At 42.1% G+C, this 18,312-nt stretch overlaps 1 protein-coding gene across 1 annotated transcript; it reads left to right on the top strand.

The window, feature by feature from the left end:
- Window positions 1–377: 377 nt before the first annotated feature.
- On the top strand, window positions 378–16,876 carry LOC115405146 (uncharacterized). The gene is made up of 4 exons (XM_030114623.1): window positions 378–502; window positions 8,915–9,027; window positions 15,965–16,273; window positions 16,323–16,876. The coding sequence occupies exons 2-4, from the start codon at window positions 8,919–8,921 to the stop codon at window positions 16,517–16,519; spliced, it is 615 nt and encodes a 204-aa protein (XP_029970483.1). The 5' UTR covers window positions 378–502; window positions 8,915–8,918; the 3' UTR covers window positions 16,520–16,876.
- The last annotated feature ends 1,436 nt before the right edge of the window (window positions 16,877–18,312 follow it).

The following is an 18,312-nucleotide window of genomic DNA, read 5'->3' as shown; positions in this document are numbered from 1 at the left end:
GGGGTAGAAACCTTAGACTAAAGGCAAACACACAGACTCGACACAGCAAAATAAAAAAAGGAAGTGCACCACAAACTAAAAGGAGACGACCACCACCAGGGGAATCCACCACCTCCACCACTTGACTCCACCACCAGCTCCTAGAACAGAACAAAACAAATATTACAATTTATAAAAAAATTAATTTCAGTTTTCCCACAATGGAGGGAGGGACAAACAGTGTCCCAATTGCGCAGCCCTTCTTCGACGAGACATTGTAGTATTCACCATCCAGATGCAATGACCAGAAATCAAACCCTCCCTGTGGTTAGACAAGGCGCCATCCTAACGGCGGCCACACTGAAAGCAGGGAGAGTTTAAGAGCAGTACAGACCGCAGCAGGACAGGTCTACACAGCAGCAAGCAGCGACAGCAGAGTGCAAAAGCAGCAAAGCGACAAATAATTTGTAGCAAAGTGTCGAGGCAGGGCAAAACAGCAGCGTCTGAAGTAGAAGTGGAGAAGGAATATTAGATTGGAATGTTGGAGCTCAAACACCACAATAACAGACATTCCTTACCACTTTTGAGCTGAAATGCAGCTCCTCAAAAGGGAGAGGCTCGAGCCGAGAGCTGCACTGGTTGCCGAGCGACAATACAGAAGCTAAGTTAGGCTCAAGCTAAGCTAACTTAGCTACAGGAGCCCTGTACCCCAACGAATGAAAAATACGCTTACCAGCGATCGTGCCGCGAGAGGCGTAGGTCTGCGTCTAGATGAACGACTGTCCGTGCTAAAAATATATGCTCTAATTAGAAAGGGATTTTTACAAATTTCCAAGAAGAGCGGAGCTCCTCTTACCTGCCGCGAGGCACCGAAGAACACGGAAGTGAAACGCCAGTAGGCGGGCAGATTCGTGAGGTCAACGGGGGAGCAGACAAAGAGACAACACTTTTATGGATCACCAGCTGGCGCCAGTGGCCAATGAGAGCCCAGGCCCTCAATAGAAATCCCACCTCCAAACACGTAATGCCACAGATGCCGGGGCCTCGCCCGGAGCCGCAGCTGACTTCTCCATGCCAAATACAGAGCAGCGCTGGTGGCAGTCGGAGCCATCTCAATCCCAATCTTTATTTGTAAAAGCACTTTTCATATCCATAAAAAAAGGCAAAGTGCTGAACAGTAAAAACAGTCAAAAACAAAAAAGAGCAAAAACCGCACCATCGATCAGTATGCGCAGAGAGAGAGAGAGAGAGAGAGAGAGAGAGAGAGAGAGAGAGAGAGCGCGAGAGAGAGAGAGAGAGAGAGAGAGAGAGCGAGAGAGAGAGAGAGAGACATACAGACAGACACAGGACTGTGGGACAAACATCAGACGAATCCTGCCCACTGCTGCTGTGCAGGAGACAGCGATGTTTCTGCAGGATTTTTTGTTGAACATATTTGTACCAGCAATAGAAGTCGGCGTCGAGCGCAGCGCGGTGTCATTTGTCGAGCGAAAGCAGTCGTGTAAACGTGTCCGGTGGAAACACGGCGTAACCGTGGAAACTGATGCCATGTCTCCTGATGACGTCCCCAAGAGGAAGCATGTAGAGGTTAAAAAGAATGGGACCTAAAATTGAGCCTTGGAGAACCCCACACCTAATTTCATGGTTTACATACATGGATCCATACTTACATAAAACATGGATCTGTGAGATAAGAACTGAACCAGTTAGGAAGAGTACCAGAGAGGTCCACCAGGTGTCTCAGTGTATTTATTAAACTGTGATGTCCACTGTGTCAAAAGCAATAACTCCAAAAAAGTTGTGGCACCAGAGGCGTCACTAGGTCCACTTTTCCACTTTTTTGGACAGATTTAACAGAGTAGTATGGTTGAACAGATTAGTATGTAAAAGTTTTAAGCAACCTTTAGATTTTTCATACAATACAACAACAAACACAGGAAGAATGTTTACAGCATTAACAACAAAGAAAAAAAAACACATATAGTTACAGTGCCATATTTCACAAATACGTCTTATTCATTAAGAGCCCAGCCACATGTATTATTCAAAACTATATACAAAGAGCACTGTGGTGTCACAAGTTACACCAGTTTTAAATAACATGGCCACTATTGGAAGATACTTGGTGGGTGGAAGGATCAAAGAATGGCGTCTGTTTTTAAGGGTCTCAAATCTGTCGATCACTCTGTTGTGACTGAGATGCTGAAGCACATCTGTCTCAACTGACATGACTGCAAGACTGTGAAGTCTTTTCTGACCCATTGTTTGACGCAGCCAGGAGTGCAGACGACGCAGTGCACTGAAGGACCTTTCACATGAGCAGCTGCTTACAGGCACTGTCAGGGCAACTTGGATGGTTGCCTTCAGAGAGGGAAACATGTCTGAATCAAGGAGGTTGTGTACAGACAACATATCTGTGGGTGAACATCCAGCTTCTGTTTTCCAAGCAAGAAAGCTTCTGGCCACCAGAACCGCCTCTGTTTTCAAGTCAATGCTGTAGTGTCTTGCAAGTTCCCTCAAGAGTGATTCACTCAAGAAGTTCTCAGATTTAGGACTGCATGCCTGGATGCCTTCTAGTAGCCCTGCGTCTACACTGCAAAAGTTTTGCTCAAGCTCACCAACCATCCTGTCCACACAAGGGAAAAGTAACTCTCTTTTCAATGTGTCTGAGTTGGTCGATTCAGTGCGTGAACCTGCAGATGCCTCCAGCACAAAATCCTGCATTTTCCTCTGTTTATGCCTTGTCTTGGCACCTGGTTCAGGGATACTGTGGGTGTCGCACAGGGCTTTGGCTCTCTCATACAGCTCTGTGGCAAATGTGTCTGTGCGTTTGCCCTTAAGAGTGTCACACACTGCTTGTTTGCAGGTCAAAGCTTCTGCCAAGTCTAAAGTCTTTTTCTGAAGCAGCTTGTGGAGTCCTTCAGTTACAGACAGAAGTGACTGAAACATCAGTAGTGCATATACTGCTGAGAACTTATAGAGCTTTGCTCTGAGGCCAACAGCTATGGGGGACCTAATGGAAGAAAGGCACTCGAAAATGGCAGACAGTGTCTCAAGAACTGCGTTGATGGATGGCAACTGACACGCCCAGCGAGTGTTTGAAAGTTGCACAAGCTGAACTGTTGTCAATCCAAGCCTTGTCTGAGCCTCCATGAACTTGTGATGATTCACTAGGGAGGTGCTAAAGAAAGAATGAGTACACACACTCCAACAAGCTGAAAAGCTCCACAGCCTCTGGGATGGCCTTGCAAGTATGGCACAACACCAGATTAAGTTCATGAGCATAACAATGCACATAGATAGCTTCAGGATGGAGCCTTCTAAAATGTGCCTGTACACCTCCAGTGGACCCACTCATGACAGCTGCACCATCATACGTTTGTGCTACACACTTAAGCTCTGCAAGACCATTGTTTTGGATCTGCTGCTGCAGCTCATTTGCAATGGACTGAGCATCAAATGATTTTATCTCTGCAAGTGCTAAGAAATGTTCCTTCACTGCCCCCTCTGACACATACCTGACACAAACGGCTAACTGCTCTGATTTTTCATCCCTTGCCTCATCTGCCATGATGGCATAGATTTTGGAATTTGTCATTTCAGATACAATGACACTAGTAACTTCTAGGGGTGCAACGGTTTACGGTTTAAAACCGAACCGTACGGTACGCCCTGCACGGCTCAATTTGCCTTTATGAAGCGTGCTTTCTCGGTTTTACAATTAATTAATTTCTAACAGCTGCAGGATGCATTCATCTAGTCCAGCGCCTGCTCTCTGGCTCTGCAGACAACCCCTTCTCCCCTCCTCACCCAACTCTGTACCAAACCCCGTCCTGCTAGTTAATATGCAGCGAATATGAGGCGAGCACTAGGGCTGTCATGATTTGGAATTTTAGGAGACGATTAAAGGTGCTGTAGGCAGGATTCCACATCTCCGCCATCTTGCTTAGGGTTACCTAAGCAAGATGGCGGTTTGACCATCTAAGATGGCGATTTAAAACCCAGCACAGCCAATCCTGTCCTGTTTTCTCTGACATCACGCCCTTACGCAAGTTAAGCCCCTCCCACAAGAACGTGCGACGAACGCCCCTCGACCAATCACGGTTAGAGCCTCATGGGCTCTTCTGATTGGCCAAAGACACCTGGAGCTGTTGAGATTCCTTTTCAGCTCAGAACAGAGACAGATGGAAATGCTGTGCCCTCGCGGTCGTGCAATTATCCCAGATAGCAAAATTCTTATGGCCCATATCTGGCCCATACCCGACATGTTCATATGGCCCACATACCGCATGGAATGATGGCACTTGGGAGGTCTGCTCCTGTTTGCCGAAAGTGGGCCACAACCAAGCCTTCACAATGCCAGATGTCAACCATAAACAGGCCAAATCTACCAGAACTCAACCAAATGTGGGCCATTAGCAAAACAATTTTGTGCACAGTGGCCCAAATTTGGGTGAGTGCTGATTTATTTGGTCTCCTCTTGGCTGACATTTGGCACTGTGCTGGTTTGGTTGTGGCCCACTTTTGGCAAACAACTGTGGACCACCTTTGTGCCATCATTCCATATCGTATATGGGCCAGAATAAAAGCATACAGTGGCCCACATTCGGTTGAGTGCAAGTTTATTTGGCCTGTTTTTGGTTGACATCTGGCATTGTGAAGGCTTGGTTGTGGCCCACTTTTGGCACACGGGAGCGGACCTCCCAGGTGCCATCAGTCCATGCAGTATGTGGGCTGTATGAACATGTCAGGTATGGGCCAGATATGGGCCAAAAGAATTTTGCTAGTGGCCCAAATTTGGGTGAGTGCAAGTTTATTTGGCCTGTTTTTGGTTGACATCTGGCATTGTAAAGGCTTGGTTGTGGCCCACTTTTGGCAAACAGGAGCGGACCTCCCAAGTGCCATCATTCCATGTGGTACGTGGGCCGTATGAACATGTCAGGTATGGGCCAGACATGGGCCACAAGAATTTTGCTAGTGGCCCACATTTGGTTGAGTGCTGGTTTATTTGGCCGGTTTATGGTTGACATCTGGCAGTGTGAAGGCTTGATTGTGGCCCACTTTTGGCAAACAGGAGCGGACCTCCCAAGTGCCATCATTCCATGGGGTACGTGGGCCATGTGAACATGTCAGGTATGGGCTGCATATAGGCCGAAAAATTTTTGCTATCTGGGCAGATCTTGTCGAGCCTATACCATGACAAAGTTCTAGGTCAAACATGAACACATCATATAAATGAAGCAGAACTGGTGTCGTGTGAATTTGTGGCTACATATTATTTCGGTACCTCCAGATATTGTGTTAAATGGTGGCATGCAGTGGTCCAGTCTTGGGACTCATCAGGGTCAAAGATGAAGATACCTCCTGAAGAAATGAAGAAATAACCAGACACGAGAAACAACTTGTGAAAAGTAAAGAACTAATGATCCTTTATTTTTTTAACCTGTGCCCCAAAATAGGCAAAACAAAATAAAAAAATAACAAAATTCTGACTCAGTGGAACACTTGTTGACCTCCAACGCTCACTGCAAAACATTCACGGCCCCAGCATCATCTCATCTTCATCTGGCCCTTTAAGAAATGCACAAAAGAACATTTTGTTGACTCAGTAAAGCAGCTCTGTGGTTACTGGACATGGTTGCAGTGAAGTGCAAACTACAAAAACCTTATCATGAAACCAAAAAAAAAAAAAAAGGTTTTTTAAAAAAATTGAATCTGAAGGCATCTGATCACTGACCCAATATCTTCTTGCTCAGACAACAATGAAAGATGGCACTGATACATGCCAAGTGAACTTGAGTAAAGCAGTTTGATCAAACACTCTGACAAACTTCACATTTAACCTGAAGTTACAGTAATAAAACATAGAGTTCAATTCATTTAGAATTGGGGAGATTTGTTCTGTACTTCACCCTCTTTTTCTTTTTTTTACATATGGTGACAGCTTCATCTTGATTTCTGCTGTAGAACAGCATCACACGTATACTGCAAAATAGGTATTGTAGCTGACTTACATGTGAGCTGTGTGGCACGCCTTTTCAGCACTGGTCACTTTATCCTTACATAAAAGTGAATGTTAACTACCTAATATTTTTGCAGCACTGGCAACCTGACAAAACAATGTAACATTCCAACAATAAGAGCTAAAAGTTTCCAACAGACAGATTAATTCATTCTTTTATTTTTTGTTCAGGGACTTACCTCACCATGACTTCTCTTCTGTTCTGGATAGAAGTCACAGCTGCAGGTTTGCAGCAATTGTTTCCTTGTGCCCATTCGTCAATTCAAATATGATGCATTTAAAGGACTCGGTAATTTGGAAAACTCCGACTTGAAGCAGGAAAAACCATAACGGAAAGTAGAGTTTGAATAAAGATATGATCCTTCACGGCATACAGACTTAGTAGTTGACTTCATTAACAAAAAACAAACAAACAAACAAAACAAAAAAAAAAAAACCTGTCACTGTGGGTGATATGTTCAGGTACATCATGGAACATTCCACTGAAAAAGGAATATAAAGTCATCTTTTCTTATCTTATCTTATCTTATCTTATCTTATGTTTATGGTTTAGTTAATAACGGATGATCTGGACAAAAGAAAAGCAGTAGCAGTTTGCATAGCTATTCATGGTGGCGTAGTAGTTAATGCTCTCGTCTCACAGTAAGAGGGTCCTGGGTTCAAGTACTGGCCAGGGCTTGGGGCTTTTCTGTGTGGAGTTTGCATGGGTTCCCTATTCTGGCTTCCTCCCACAGTCCAAAAACATGCATGTCAGATTAATTGGTCACCCTAAATTGTCCCTAGTTTTAAATGTGAGTGTAATGTTTGTATGTTATATCTGTTGTACGTTGCTTTGGACAAAAGTGTCTGCTAATTGAAATTGTAGATACAACTAGGAGCAAGTAATAGTGGACAGCTGTTCAATGAGAGAAGCAAACTAACATAGCTTTTCTTGTCTTTTCTTGCCCTGCAACATTTGTACTTCACAAAGTATGGACCCCACCATGTTACATGCGGGCCACTTTAGGCTCACATCCAGATTAGTCGATGCTCACTGCCGTCTTTCAGCCAAAACTGGCCCAAATGTGTTTCAGCAAAGGTGGGTCACGCGCGTTTTCTCATATGTGGGCCACTTTAGGCTCACATCCAGATTAGTCGATGCTGATTGCCGTCTTTCGGCCAAAAGTGGCCCAAATGAGTTTCAGCAAAGGTGGGCCACGTGTGCCGAACCATATGTGCCCCAGCCTTGGTTCACCTGCAGAATAACTATTCCCTACTCTGCCACGTATTTGCCAAACATGGGCCATATTTGTTTTATAAGGTATGGGCCAAATGTAGTATTTACCACATGGGCCAGTTTAGGCTTACATCTGTTTTTTGTGGCCCAGAAGAATGCCTACAGTGCCAGACTGTTGCCTGAAGTGGCCCACATCCGTATGCTATCTGGGATGCTACACTCCTAAAGGATTATCAATGGATACTCTAACATTTAATCCAAAGAAAACACAGAAAAATTAGCATTGACTAGCAAAATCCTGCCTACAGCAGCTTTAATTGTCAGGAAAAAAAATTGCGATTGACGAATATATTGGGGGTGGGGAATGCGTGCATCCACTTGCGGATGGTGGGGGGGGGGAGTGCACACGTGTGTGTGTGTGTGTGTGTTGGAATCTCGTTGCGGGCCTGCCTGGACGGTTCGTCGGGCCATATTCAGCCCAAGGGCTCTTGGGCCTTGGGCTCTCGGCTCTGCCTGCCCCGGGTGTCCGGCGCCCAGGGTGGACGGTCTCATGCCGGTCATGGCTCCGCGGGGCCCGGGCCCCGGGACTGCTGGGGTCCTCGGCCGGGGCTTTCCTCTGCCCCATTTCTGAACCGGAGCGGGGGCGTCTGCCTGGGGGAGCGGCTTGGATCCGGGCTCTGTGATGACCGCCGGCTGTCTGGGCTCTTAGGGCCTCTCTGGCCTGCTTCTGGCCTTCTCAGGGGTCAGAGGTCATATATGCATGATCACTATCACCATCACTATCACCATCATATTTGCATGATCACGCTGATCTTTAATCACTCTTCACATACTTAACTCGGTTAGCTCGTCTTCTTGTGGTGGTTAGACTAATGGTGATCTGTAGTAGACCTCTCTTGATGCATGCCCTGAGTTTACTACTAGTCACTACTAGCTATATTCTCAAAAAAAAAAAAAAAAAAGGGTTTGTGGTGTCCTTGCATTTCCTTCCTTCCCTACACCTCCTTTTATTTTTGTGGCCTGGTCTGTTCACTACTATGGTTCGTCAGGGGGGAAAAAAAAGAAAAAAAAATTATATATATATGTATGGTTCTGTCAGTTTTTTGTGTTGGTTGCCAGCTCTGTTTTGGTGTTGTCTAGATTGGGGTTTGGGATTGTTCTTGGTTGCGTGTGGTGCGTCGACAACACTGTTTTGCATTGTGAATGTGTGCCGCCCCCCCCCCCCCCCCACCTTCCTCCCTCTCTTTATCTTTATCTCTTTCTGTCTCTCGCTCTCTGAGCGTTTCCGTCCCGGTCCTGTCCGGCAGCCATGCCGGATGCCAGCTTTAAATAAAGGCAGCAGCAGGAGGAGATTCAGTCTCATCCTGCTGCTAACATTAAAATCTGTTCGGATAGTAAAAGGCTACAATCATACAATATTGCACGCCCCAACTGCCGAACAGGACAAGGGAAAAAAAATTTCTATAAAAATTTTTTTTTAAAAAAAGCCCGCGGGCTGCCAGTTGATGATCACTGTAGTATTAGCATTAGCATGTTCGCGCTTTTGTTCTGCACTGTTTTACAGCAAAATTAACACATCGCTTCCTCCACGTCACTGGGCTCCCTTAGTTGGGCTGAAAACTGAAATGCATCCACAGCGGTGCCCTGGTACGTGCCGATGTGTTGATATGGAATCAGAGAAACTCTTCATGGAGCAGAAATATGACACAGTCTCATCAGCTCAGCTCACATTCAGCTGCAGGAGGGTTTTTGTTTCACTCTTTCTCACTGTGGGACATCTTTGGCTCTGGGACTAAACTGTATGTAACAGGTAAGAACAAACATTTAAAACATATTCATTGTTTTATTTGCAGACCTGGAACATTTGTGTCATTTGAGTGTATTTCAAGGTAATTTATTTTTTCAGCACAGTCTAAAAACAAATGTCTAGACTCAACAAAAAAAATCAACGCAACAGTTTGCATTAGTCTTTTTAAGTTATGGCAACCTCAGAAATTACATTGAATCAACAAACTATATTGCTTTGAGTGAATTCATTTTTTGTCATCAGGCAAAGATCATTTTAAGTACCGCTAAAGGCCCGTCCATGCTTCACATGTCCGCGTGGGTGCGCGTTGCGCGTTGGTCCGCGTGACATAAAAATCGTCATGAATTCCTGTCCGCTAGGGTCCGCGCGGACCGATCCGCGAACGTCCGCGCAGCAGCCAGAAATTGAGACCGCGTTGTGCATAGCGCGCAGGTCGCAGAAGTGTGCGCCAGAGCGCCATAGCAAACAAAACATGACGGTAAAAGTGAAAGTAGATGGAGCTCCAGCCTGATGGCTCCACTTAAAGACACCGAAAGAGTAAAAAACTCGTGGAAAGAGAGACAGACTGTCTGGAGGAGGAGAAGGTCTGCAGACAGAAGTGAAAAAGTAACTAATCGCTCCGGCGCCGCCCCCGCGATTCAGAAACAGAAAAAAAAGGCTAAATAAACTTTCATACTTAAAGATAATGGACTGACAATGTATGTGCTTAATTTTCTCTAACTAAACCGTAATAAAGGAGCAGATAAACAGTCTGTAGAGCCGGAAAAGCTTCTCGAGGCTGCGTGGATCACCGCGCCTGCATGAGACGCGCACAGCTGAGCTCAAAATGTAGCATGGGAGAAAGCGCGTCCGCATCGGTGGTGCGCGGACCTTCCAAAGCGGACGCGGAAACGCGTACATGTGAAGCATGGACGAGCCTTTACTTAATAAATGCAAGATTTTTATGTTGATAACTCAAATAAATTGGCTGTCCACTTTTAAGTTGTTAAAATGGCCAGTTTCTGTTGACCCGTAATGTTGTGAGTATTTGGGAATACGATTCTGCACAGGCAATATCAGGCTATTAATAAGCCCAGTGGCAATTGGGAACTGTTTTGTTGAACTACAAGTTTTGGAGTAGTAGCAGGAGCAGATTAAATGCTCAATACTTCTCATTCCAGGTTTGACACAAAAAGTAACTAAACTATTTAGATTAAGTGAACAAGAACACAACCAAACACAACTACCAATAACACTATTAACATCAGAACATCGAAATAAATAATTAAATCAATGTTTAAATCTTGAATATCTCATCCCAAACTCCCATGATGCATTGCGGCACTACCATCATCATTGTTAAATTCTTCAAAGAGCCTGTTTCCTTTATGCTGTGACCAGCACTAACCATGCCGATGTGGTGTCCTTACCCGACTAAAAATGAATTTTAGTCACCATGAAATGTTGCTTGTATCAAGGTGTTTCATCCTGCTAACCCACTGTCCAACTGGTCCAGGCATGTTGTGTGGCGAGAGGGAACTTAAAATTGAGAAGTCAACATTGACAAAATCAAATTATCAAGCCAAGTTTGTTAAGTTATAACAACTTGAATTTTGTTTTAAACACATCAACAATGAATTTTGAGTTCAAACTGCAAGCAAAATTAAGTTGATGTCATTAAGAACTTTTTCATAACTTGAAAAAAATAGGTTTGGAACTTAGAAAGTTTCTCAAAATCAACTCATTACAATTTTTTACTTGGATCCATGTATTAAATCAAGTGGTGTTAGAAGCTCCTCTGAGTTACTTTTTAGAGTGCAGGGGATAATTCATCGTAAACTCAGATACTTTGGAAAGTTGATACTTCCTGACTGACAAGCTGATGTTTCATTGAAAATATAATCAATAGTTTGGCTTTCAGTGTAAATTTTCTGTGACAATATGAGTTTAATTGTTATAAATCAAAACGGATATTTTTTGTAATTTGAAACAACAGTCATTCACTGATCCACAAAAACAACAAAATGTAAAACACACTGATGATAATTTATTATTTACATCATGGTAAACACAAATATTTGCGTTGTACTTAATCTGTCAAATACATCAAGAAATTTTGCATGTCAACATAGCCACACACATAAAAACAACAAAAAAAAGGTAATATTTATACATCACCTTTATATATAGATAGATAGAGTTTAGCTTCTTTTACATGAAATAATGGATATTTCAAAATAAAACTGGAGATTCCTGAAATTCTTTTTGCTGGACGTTGTTTTTAATCTCAACCAAAATTCTGAAATCTGAAAATGGAATGATAAAATACAATTTAATTAAAAACTTCTTCACATTGAGTCTTGTGTCACTATTGAAGGTGGATGTAAATTTTGATCAAAACTGGATTTACTTTTGTGACACTGAGTTCCTGCTGAAGGGCCTGTCAATTTAATTTATAAGCTTAGAAATATTGTTCATAATTCCTGAACAAGTTCAAAAATAAAATGAAAAACAAAATAAATTAAAATGAAAATAAAATAAAGAATCAAACGCTGTGAGATGAACCGGTGATCTGTCCAGGCCGGACTTTGCCCTCATGCATAGGTTATGAATGAATGAATGTGAGTGAACACGGTTGTTCTCCATCTTTATCCATCAATGAGACGAAAAACACTGAACAGATCACTTTTCAATACATCTGTTTTAGACTTATCTCCTTTGAATAAAGCATTCAAATTGGTATATATGTGGTAAATGTGCTCCACATATAATTCAATATCAGAACTTCTGTTAAAGACAAAGCATTAATTATATCATGTAGAAAGTATTAGTTGTTTCCAAACCACTATTTGAAAATATATAGATTCATCTCATTGATCTGTTTTACATCATTAAAATAGTTGTCAGTATATCTAGGTCCCCAGGTAAAGTCAGAGCATTAAATGTATCATCTAAAACATATTTTAGTCAAAAACACGATGGCCCTCATTTATCAAATGTTAGTACGGCGGTATATGGGCACACGGGCATATGGAAGAAGGGATTGGCATTTACCAATATGATCGTGATCGTACGGGAAGATGAAATCTCACGACAGCTCTGACATCGTGTACACAAGTCTGAGTCACTGTGGATTTGTGGTGCAACACAGAAAAACCAGGCAGAGCGTGAAAATAATTATAAAGCAAACTTTAAACATGTCATAAAGCACAAGCAGCACATTCAGTACAGATTAAAAAGTACAAGAATAAAAAAATTAAATAATGCTCCAACAGAACACAAACATAGTGCTCAGCGGAAGGATATACCGGCGCACAGCGGCTGAGTCTACGGCTGCTACTGCTGTGCTCCGGTATATCCTTCCACGGAGCACTGCGAATACGCAGGTCTGTGCCCACTGCTGCTGTGCAGGAGACGGCGATGAGGAGGGTTGTGATGTTTCTGCAGGATGTTTTGTTTTGCACATTTGTACCAGCAGGGTTGTGAGGGTTACTTTTAAATTGTAATCCGGTACAATTACAAGTTATTTGTCAAAAAATGTAATCAGTAACTTACTCTAATCACTTCAATTAAAAAGTAACGTACCAGATTACTTCTAGTTACTTTTAGATTACTTCACCAGCAAACATAAAAATAAAGACAAATACCGTCTGTCGTCCTCACAGTGTATTGAAACTCTACACAGTAAACACTAAATGCTCTGAGGGTTCTTAACTCTGCTGAACTCTGTGTTCAGCCCCAATTGATACCAACAACATGACCTTTAACCTCTACCCTACTGAGAATCTGACTTCTTTCTTTCTGACTCAGGATCAGAACCATCAGTTCAGACTGATCCTCTAGTAGCTCTACAGTCCAGCAGCAGCACCAGGAGCCGGGCTGACAGTGTTAACACACATTTATATTCTATCCTCAGTCTGCGGTGTAGCTGTACTGCTGCAGTGAGGAGCAGGTTTTGTGTTCAGGTCGGCCATGCAAAGTATTTTTTCAAGAGTTCAGAGTTGATTCATTCCTCAGTGACAGAAGGAAACATGCAGTCTCCAGTAAATCCTCCATACAGGCTGAAGATATTATTGCCTCCATCAGATTCTTCTGAGTTCAGCCTGGTGAGGCTGAGGTTCTCAGCAGCAGGTTACTGTTAGCAGGCTAATAACACTTTAGCTTCACTGTGAGTTCAGGTGTGTTTCATACCTGTAGATGTGTCTTCAGGTTTGATGAGTCCCTGGATGTTGAGAGCGTTTTCACAGCTGGGAGGCAGAATTGTCGACCACGGAGAGAGAAGTTCTGGTCCTCATCTGACTTAAATACAAAATGTCTCAGTTTCCAGCAAAAAAATGAGTTCCTCTCTCTCTCTGGAGCAGCCATGACTCCAGCAGCAGGGGGTAAAATTCATGGCAACTCGGGTTGTTTCATTCACGGTTAAACATATCAGTAGAGCGGGAGGCTGCTCCAAGATGGCGGTCGATGCGGCGTCATATCATTTATATATCTACGGTGTCTATTGTTTATAGATCTACGATGTGGCGGTTTGTGCCGTAAAGTGCTCTAAAGTGCCGTAAAGTGTCACAATGTCTGTATAGAGGGTTTTCACCAACGTCATGACTTGGGCGGTACCCTCGCTGCGCCGTCATATTGGAGATACTCAGTGTAAACAATCATACTGACAGTATAAAAAAACAAAAAGAATTGTGTTTAGTGTTATGCATGTGGTGTAAAGTGATATATTGTTGTTATACTGTAGTTATGTTATTGTATAGTATATATTTATGGGGATGACTCTGTGGTATGTGGGGGCATATTTTGTGTATTTATAAGGATATCTGCACGGTTTATGCATATTATATTTGGTCATATTATGTCATTATATTACAGGATGTTCCTTGAAGTATGACTTTAAAACTTAAAAAGGGGTAGGAATCTTTAAAAAAAAAGTCTTTACTTCCTCCTACTCCTTTTTTCGAACTATGTTGATGTTTTCTTTTGTTTTCTTTGATTTGTATTAACTTTTTTTAAATATTTTTTTGTTTTGTATGTACAAATTAGCTGCATACGTTTTTACAAGTTCGAAAAATAAATAAATTAATTAATTAATTAATTCATTCATTCATTCATTTTAGTCGCGATTGTGTGTTATGGAACAATTTGAGTGCGTTCAGCCATGTCGAAAGCTCGTCAAAACGGAGTGAAGAAGCAAAGGAATATCGGGAAGGCCTTGGGTTACAAGAGAAAGCCCGATATTTCGAGAAGCTACGGTTTATTGGTGGTAAAGATCCGTAGGAGTTGGCTCCCACCTCCTGGACCCTCACTGGGGACCAGCACTTTCGTAGGGGTTGGGGTTCTAAATAATTGATTAAAACGCAAATATTACCAGGCTGATGGCTACAAATAGTGTGATAGCTGAAATATGTTGGTTTTTTTTGGTTTTTTTTTTTTTTTTGCAAAAAATACTTTAAAAATCTAGCACAAACTGTTTTTTCAGGAGTAATACATCTCTTAAGGCTAGGGACAGAAAAATTCAAGTTTCTGTAGAAGCTAAATGTTTATGAATGATCAAAGTAACATATGAAGTCATTAATAAGCTTAAACTGTTGCGCTCTGTTTCACTTACCTGACAAGAAATGTGCTGAATAAATTCGGATGCTGTCCAGATTTTTCCCTCGTAGATCTTGGTTAAGCGTTGCTAACCACAAGCGCCTCCGTTCCTCTCATAGTTTTTGGCATTCCTCACCCAGGTTTTTTTTTTTATAACTTTTGGAAGTCTATTCATTCATTCATTCATTTATTTTCTACCGCTTATCGGGGTCGCGGGTGACTGGAGCCGATCCCAGCTGCTGTGGGCGAAGGCGGGGTACACCCTGGACAGGTCGCCAGTCTGTCGAAGGGCAACGTCTATATAATTCCAAATGTTTTTCTCGGTCTGACCTATTGGCACAACCAATGACACGGCAATAATTTACCATTTTTCTTGATAACGCTCTGGATCTTCCTTAGGACTCGTGCTTTGTTTTGATACGGTATGATACGGAGTACCTCCAAGATGGCGACTTCTGGGTCGATGACGCGCCTAATGGCGTCTGTTGTAGCTGGTATATTCCGTTTGATTTTCAAAAGTAATCCCGCTCAGTAATCTGTGTTTTTATCAGAAGTGCCTGTAATGAGATTAAATTTTTTTTGCGTGTACTGTAACGGATTACAGTTACAATTTTTTTGTATCCTGATTACGTAACACCGTTACTCCCCAACCCTGTGTACCAGCGATAACACTGAAGCGCCTATAGCACGGCGCCATTTTGTTGCGCAAATGAATTCACACACCAGCGATAAAACTCACTTGCGGCGCTGTGTAGCGAAATTTTATTAGATATTCTGTAAGACCATTATTTATGTTTTATTTTTTTCTTTTTAATCTGTACTGAATGTGTGCTGCTTGTGTGTTATGACATGCTTGAGGTTTGCTTTGTAATAATCTTCACGCCACATTTTGTTGTGCTGCACCGCAAATCCACAGTGACTCAAAATTGTGTACAAGATTGTCAGACCTGTCGTGAGATTTCATCTTTCCGTACGATCACGATCATAATGACAAATGCTGATCCTGTCTTTCATATGGCCGTATGGCGGCGTACGACCGATTGATAGATGAGGGCCTCTGAGTTCAGCCTGGATGTGAAGCAGGAACTTTCTCACACTGACTCCACTGTGTGGCCCCAACTCTGACCACTTTATTTCTCTGTTAAAATCACTGTGAGCTGCAACACATGAGGACCTGAGGTGAAGACAGAGTCTGATATCAACATGAACACAGTGAGCAGTGACCTTTGTACTGTGTTCACATCAATCAGCTGATTGATCAGAGTTGAGGTGGTTTCCAGGATCAGACTGAATGTAGCTGAGAGCTGGAAGCTGCTGTTGACTTTGTGGTTGTGTGTGTGTGCTGCTTGTTGCTGCTGTCTGATTCCAGAGCAGCGGGTAGTGAAGCCTGTGGTGAGCGTGTACCCAGCAGCCTCCAGAGATCCCCTGAAGAACCACCTGCTGTGTGTGGCCTCAGCCATGTTCCCTCCTGAGGTCCAGTTCTCCTGGAAAAGACTGAAGCAGAACGGCGGCCTGGAGGAGCTGAACTCCAGAGAGGGAGAGCAGCTGGAGCTCAGAGAGTCGGGACGCTCCACCTCCATCTTGGTGCTCGGTCAGCATGATGTTGAGACAAAATATCGCTGCTCTGTGAAGCACGAGGGAGGAACAGTGGAGGCTGAAACAGAGCAAGGTAAAGAAGGTTTGATGACTTCAGCTGTGATTCACTGTCATTATTTAGAGGAGCAGAGTGCCGATTGTTTTATCTCTGTCTGTTTCAGTCATATATCCTCCAGCCGTCCCTCCACCACACTGGTACAGAGAGAGGCTGCTCTGCCTGCAGTACACAGTGCTGATAGTGAAGAGTGTGGTCTACTGCTTTGGACTCTCTCTGATGATGATCCTCAGAAACAAAGGACCGTCCACCAGCTCCACACATGCTGACTGACCTCCAAGAGCTTCACGTCTCACTCACACCTGGCATAAAACCACAGAATTTACAATGAAATAAATAAATGTCAAGTCAGAGCCTTGCTTTTAAATTTCTACTCAAACAAGAACAAAAAACATTTTAGAAGTAAACATTATCCTGAACACATCTAACAACACAATTATGCAGACAACAAGAGGATCTGAAGTCCAGCAATTTTTATTGAAATAAATTGCTTTCTTTTGTTGATTAAAGTCAATAAAATGTGGTTTGTTATTTGGTTTTGATAAAGTTTCTAGTGCTGTCAATTTTAATCGCGATTAATCCATTGAGGTCTGCCAATTGAGTCAAAGAAAAGAACTAGAGGATAATAGTGTTTTTTCCTGACATTGGGACTGATTTATGAGCATTAGATTCTTCATTGCAATTAATCTCAACTTTAAAAAATTTAATTGTTTGACAGTTCTCCATGAATTAATCACGATTAATTGCGATCAATGCGATTAAATTGCGATCAATGCGATTGAAACTGACCACTAAAACTTTCAGATACATAGAAGTTCAGCATCAGCGAGGAAAAGAAAATATGGGAATTAAAAAAAAAAAGTATAGCAAACATTTGTCGTTTCATCTATCTTAGGTGTTACTGTTGAAAATACTCATATGATGTCAAAAACTGCTCAATTTAACAAGTTAAAGTGTTTATGAAAATGACAGTAAAGTACAACAAACAACCAATCTTCTGATGTCTTATAGATATTTGAATTAATTTAAAAATTTTTTTTTTTTTTTGCTACTGGTTTTAATCATGCTGTGTTTTATATTCATTAAATTTAAAGAATAAAACTTTGTCTAATTTCAACATGTTAACTTCTGTTTTTCTCTTCTTGACTTCAAGCTTTTCTTGTTGACAGCGAGCAACTTTTACATGATGCAAATAATGCTCAGAGAAATGGAGACAAAAACCTCATGAGAAATAAAAAATGAATGCTTTCATATTTAGATAAACAGGTGTGTGTGTGTGTGTGTGTGTGTGTGTGTGTGTGTGTGTGTGTGTGTGTGTGTGTGTGTGTGTTAGTGCTTGTACAGCTATAGTTGTGAGGATGTTTTGTGAGGACCATGGGTTTGTAACCTGACAGTGAGGACAATTTTGGAAAGTGAGGACATTTTTACCGGTCCTCCCTTTTCGACAGACCTTTTTTGGCCTTTTTGAGGGTTAAGACTTGATTTTTGGTTTAGGGTTACATTAGGTTTAGGGCACAGGTTAGGGTAAGGGGCTAGGAAATGCATTATGTGAATGAGTATTCTCACAGCTATAGCTGTACAAACGTGTGTGTGTGTGAGTAGGGATACATGGTTTATGAAACCAATTTTCAGGTTTACTCACCAGCATTACAAGACCACTTGGGTTACGGAACCAATTTTGATGGTCTCATAAACATAAAACTTTATAATGTTATAATGATTGAAATTTTTTTTTAATAATAATAATAATGATAAAGTTTTATTTTGAACATCAAAACAAGGATATATAAGAACAGAAAAGAAAAACCAAAAGGTTACATGTACAATTGTACATTAGATTTTCATACAATTGTTCGAAAAGGAGTGGGTTAGAAGTGAAACCTTATAGAGGCCCACCCCTTTCACTACAATCATTATATGCATACACCGATCATACATACACTTCGTGAACAGTGGTTACATTACTTCATATATCAGTTTTAGACAACCACTTTTATGAGTATCACAATTTCTTCCCGGAACACAGTCTATTGAGAAATGTTTGTTTAAGTCTTGTATCCTGAGAA

This window comes from Salarias fasciatus, chromosome 18 (genome assembly GCF_902148845.1).
Source record: "Salarias fasciatus chromosome 18, fSalaFa1.1, whole genome shotgun sequence".
NCBI lineage: Eukaryota > Metazoa > Chordata > Actinopteri > Blenniiformes > Blenniidae > Salarias > Salarias fasciatus.
This window is presented reverse-complemented; position numbering and strand designations above follow the sequence as displayed.